Source organism: Mandrillus leucophaeus, unplaced genomic scaffold (assembly GCF_000951045.1).
Source record: "Mandrillus leucophaeus isolate KB7577 unplaced genomic scaffold, Mleu.le_1.0 Scaffold407, whole genome shotgun sequence".
NCBI classification, from domain to species: Eukaryota; Metazoa; Chordata; class Mammalia; order Primates; family Cercopithecidae; genus Mandrillus; species Mandrillus leucophaeus.
The window spans coordinates 1,358,003-1,362,756 of NW_012104332.1; the positions used below are offsets into that span (position 1 = coordinate 1,358,003).

The 4,754-nt window shown below is 35.6% G+C and overlaps 1 protein-coding gene across 1 annotated transcript in view; it reads left to right on the top strand.

The window, feature by feature from the left end:
• PAPD4 (PAP associated domain containing 4) overlaps positions 1-4,754 on the top strand; it is a 109,390-nt gene that overhangs the window by 91,509 nt on the left and 13,127 nt on the right. Inside the window, exon 12 of the mRNA XM_011992203.1 lies at positions 4,367-4,458. Coding sequence (XP_011847593.1) covers positions 4,367-4,458 — 92 coding nt within the window. The remainder of the gene's footprint in view (positions 1-4,366; positions 4,459-4,754) is intronic.

Consider the following 4,754-nt stretch of genomic DNA (forward strand, 5'->3'; position numbering starts at 1 on the left):
ACATAGTAGGTTTGTATATTTATAGGGTATGTGAGGTATTTTGATATAGGCCTACAGTGCATAATAATCACATCAGGGTAAATTGGGTATCCATCACCTCAAGCATTTATCATTTTCATTACAAACAATTCAGTTATCCTGTTTTAGTTATTTTTAAATGTACAATTAAATTATTATTGACTATAGTCACCCAGTTGTGTTATCAAATATATATCTTATTCGTTCTATTTTCTTGTAGTCATTAACCATCCCCACTTGCCCCTCTCCCTGCTACCGCTCTTCCCAGCCTCTGGTAACCATCATTCTAGTCTCTTATCTCCATGAGTTCAGTTGTTTTAATTTTTAGATCCTGCAGATAACTGAGAACATGTGAAGTTTGTCGTTCTGTGTCTGGCTTATTTCACTTAATGTCCTCCATTTCCATCCATGATGTTGCAGATGACAGGATCTCATTCTTTTGTATGGCTCAATAGTACTCTGTTGTGTATAAGTACCACATTTTATTTATCCATTCCTCTGTTGATGGACACTTAAGTTCCTTCTAAATTTTGGCTATTGGGAATAGTGTTACAAAAACATGGGAGTGCAGATATGTCTTCAGTATCCTGATTTTCTTTCATTTGGGTATACGCCTAGGAGTGAGATTGCTGGATCGCATGGTAGTTCTACTTTTAGTTTTGGAGAAGCCTCCAAACTGTTCTTCATAGTGGTTGTACTAATTTACATTCCCACCAACAGGGTATGAGGGTTTCCTTGCCAGCATTCATTGTTGCCTGTCTTTTGGATAAAAGCCATTTTAAGTGGGCTGAGATGACACCTCATTGTACTTTTGATTTGCCTAAGTCTGATGATCAGTGATGTTGAACACCTTTTCATATACCTGTTTGTTCTTTGTGTGTCTTCTTTTGAGAAATGTCTGTTGAGATCTTCTGTCCGTGTTGTAATTGAATTATTAGATTTTTTCCTATAGAGTTGTTTAAACTCCTTATATATTCTGGCTATTAATCCCTTGTGAGATGAATAGTTTGCAAATATTTTCTCTCATTCTGTGGGTTTGTCTCCTCACTTTGTTGATTGTTTGCTGTGCAGAAGCTTTTTAAATTGATGTGATCCTATTTGTCCATTTGCTTTGGTTGCCTGTGCTTGTGGAGTATTACTTAAGAAACCTTTGCCCATACCAATGTCCTGGAGAGTTTCCCCAGTGTTTTCTTGTGGTGGTTTCATAATCTGAGGTCTTAGATTGAAGTCTTCAATCCATTTTGGTTTGATTTTTGTCTATGTCGAGAGATAGGGTTCTAGTTTCATTCTTCTGCATATGGATATCAAGTTTTCCCAGCACTCTTTATTGAAGAGACTCTGCTTTCCCTAGCGTATATTCTTGGCACCTTTGTTGAAAATGAGTTCACTGTAGGTGTATGGATTTATTTTGGTGTTCTTTATTCTGTTCCATTGGTCTATGTGTCTGTTTTTATGCCAGTCCCATGCTGGCTTGGTTGCAGCTTTACTGAATTTGTTTATCATTTTAAGATTGAGATAACTTCAAGATATTCAAGTGGAGATATTGAGTAGACAGTTGGATATATAAGCCTAGAATCAGGAGACAGGCCACAGAGCTAAATATTTGGGAGTTGTCACCAGGTAGATGGTATTTAAAGCTATGAAACTCTTTGAAAAAAATCAAGGGAGTGAATATATAGATGGAAAAGAGAAAACAGCCAAGCATTGGGTACTCCAATGTTAAGAAGTTTACAGGAAATGCAGGGGATAAAGGAATATGTATTGTTAAATGACACAATAAACAGACAAATACAGAATGTAGGCATTCTGGGAAATACCTGGCCTAATTTCCTCAAAAGTCAGTATTATTAAAAAGAAACAAACAAAGGCCGGGTGTGGTGGCTCATGCCTGTAATACCAGCATTTTGGGAGGTTGAGGTGGGCGGATCATGAGGTCAGGAGTTGGAGATCAGCCTGACCAACATGGTGAAACCCCATCTCTACTAAAAATTAAAAAATTAGCCAGGCATGGTGGCAGGCACCTGTAATCCCAATTACGCAGGAGGCTGAGGCAGGAGAATTGCTAGAACTCAGGAGGTGGAGGTTGCAGTGAGCCGAGATCACACCACTGCACTCCAGCCTGGGTGACAGAGCGAGACTCCGTCTCAAAAAAAAAAAAATCAGGATTTGTTTTAATAGAAATATAGTGGTAAAGATAGAATTTTTGATTTAAGGAAATAAAAGTTGTAATTTAACAGCAGGCTATAGTATTTCAATACTCTAAAACTCTTCTGAAAGATAAAAATAAATCTATGCCTTGTAAAAATAACGTTTACAATTTTAATTCTGCAGATTTAATTGTCCTATAAGCTGTTATTAGAAAACAAATAGTCTCAATGGAAAATTCATTTTATTAATAAATTTGACGTAACTAGTATAAAGTGAAGTGATGCAAACTGTAGTATGTAACCTTGTTTGCTTCAGGTTTGTGGTTGTATAAGTTCCCTCTTTACATTGTTGTTGTAAAGAAACAATGTAAGAAAATTGTTGGAAACGTTTGTGTGGATTTTTTTGTTTTCTGTTTTTTTAAGATGGGGTCTCACTTTGTCAGCCGGGCTGGAGTGCATTGGCATGATCACAACTTACTGCAGCCTCAACCTCCCATTGCTCTGGTGATCCTTCCACCTCAGCCTCCTGAGTAGCTGGGACTATAGGCGCTTGCCACCACGCCTGCTAATTTTTGGATTTTTAGTAAAGACATTTGAAACAATAGAGCAGAGTAGTCTTTCTTTTTGGAGTCTGTACTAATGGAACTACAATACATGAGGGATCTGAAACATTTTCCTGTAACCAATACTAAGTATTTCCATTTGATAACCTACTTAATTTTTAAAAAGCACAAATCCTGATGTATATATTTTAAAAGAACTTAAAGCTTTCTTCATAAAATATTTACAAACTACTCTTGATCAGAACAAAAATAAATTTATACTTTCAGTGTGCTTTACAAGGATCAAAATTCACAAGATGCAAGATTTTTCATGCTTATTTAATATAGAAATTAGTCAAATTTCTATAAATAAATGCCATACAGGATCCATGATTATATTCCTACAAATTCTCTTTCTGATAAATAGAGGAGAAGTGTAGGGTGTTGGAAGGTCCCAAACAATAGTCTTAAGTGGTAGAGAAAGCTAAATACTGCTTAAAAAATGGTATTAGCTGTTCCTCAAATTTATTTTTCTCTCATGTACAAGCTGGGTAGTCATATACTTTAAAATGTTCCTTGAAAAAAAGAAAATACTTGTAATAACTGTTAGAAAAACCTTTTTTAAAAAATGTAAAGTTAGTATATACTAAAGACTGGACAGTTTACCTTCAGGCCCACTGATGAAATTATTTTACTTGAATAAAATTTTACTCTTAACAACTGCATCTTATATACAGCAATAAAGTATATTTTCATAGAGTATTAATTTTGCTTTCCTAAAACAGCATCTACTTCTATTGGAAAATTTCAAAATTTTCTCCCAAATCATACACATAAAGATGTACCTGAACAAAAATTATTTAATAATACCAGAAGATAACACTAGAGGATTACTTCCCTCTTAACAAATAACAGATTGTTACTGCGTTGTTAACTATGACCATAGTTGTTATTTTTTTGTTTGTTTACTTGTACTTTCTTTTTTTTTTTTTTTGAGATGGAGTCTCACCCTCTCTCCAGACTGGAGTGCAGTGGCATGATTTCGGTTCACTGCAACATCCGTCTCCCGGGTTCAAGTGATTACGCTGCCTCAGCCTCCCGAGTAGCTGGGACTACAGGTGCACACTACCATGCCCAGCTAATTTTTGTATTTTCAGTAGAGATGGGGTTTCACCATCTTGGCCAGGCTGGTCTTGAACTCCTGACCTCGTGATCCACCCGCCTCAGCCTCCCAAAGTGCTGAGATTACAGGTGTGAGCCACCGCACCCAGCCTGTACTTTCTTATTTTTTCCAGTTACTTCATTTTTTTCATATGTATTGAAATATGTGTTGAAAACCTGGTATGTACTGTTCTCCTAGGTGAAGAGTGAAAAAAGTAGATAAATATCCAGTATCTTGGAGCTTTCCTCCTACTTGAGGGAGACACAATGAAGAATAACGTAATAAATAGTAAATGTAAGAAACAAATTATTAGAAGATGATAAGTGTTGTGGAAAATAAAATAGAGGTGGGAAATAGGGCTTGTGGTGCTGAGGGTTGGGGCACAGGTTTCAGTGTTCCACAGGAAGATTGGGGTAGGCCTTACTATTGATACAATAAAAATAATATAAGAGAAATTATGAAAATAGTTAACATGTTTACTGTTTTTCTTCTTATAGCTGGAATAGTCAAATGATTTCAGTTCGTGAAGCCAAAGCCATTCCGAGGCCTGATGGTATTGAATGGAGAAATAAATACATCTGTGTAGAAGGTAGTTTTCTGTTTACCATCCATGTATCATCATGGTACTAAGAGAATTACTTGAGTAATTTCAGCTGTGTTTCAGTTAAAAGTAATACATTTATGTCTGAAGTGATTTGTAAGTCTTTTAGTTTAAAAATTTTAATTTAAAAAAATAATTTAAAATTTTGTAGGTGTGAGAAATAATAAACATAAACTTTAGGCATTCACCCTTTCTAGTTGATAAAATTTAAGCTGTCTTTATCCCTCTTGTGGTTGATGGACAATTTCATGACTTACAGATGGAAGAAAATAGAATCTTTATAT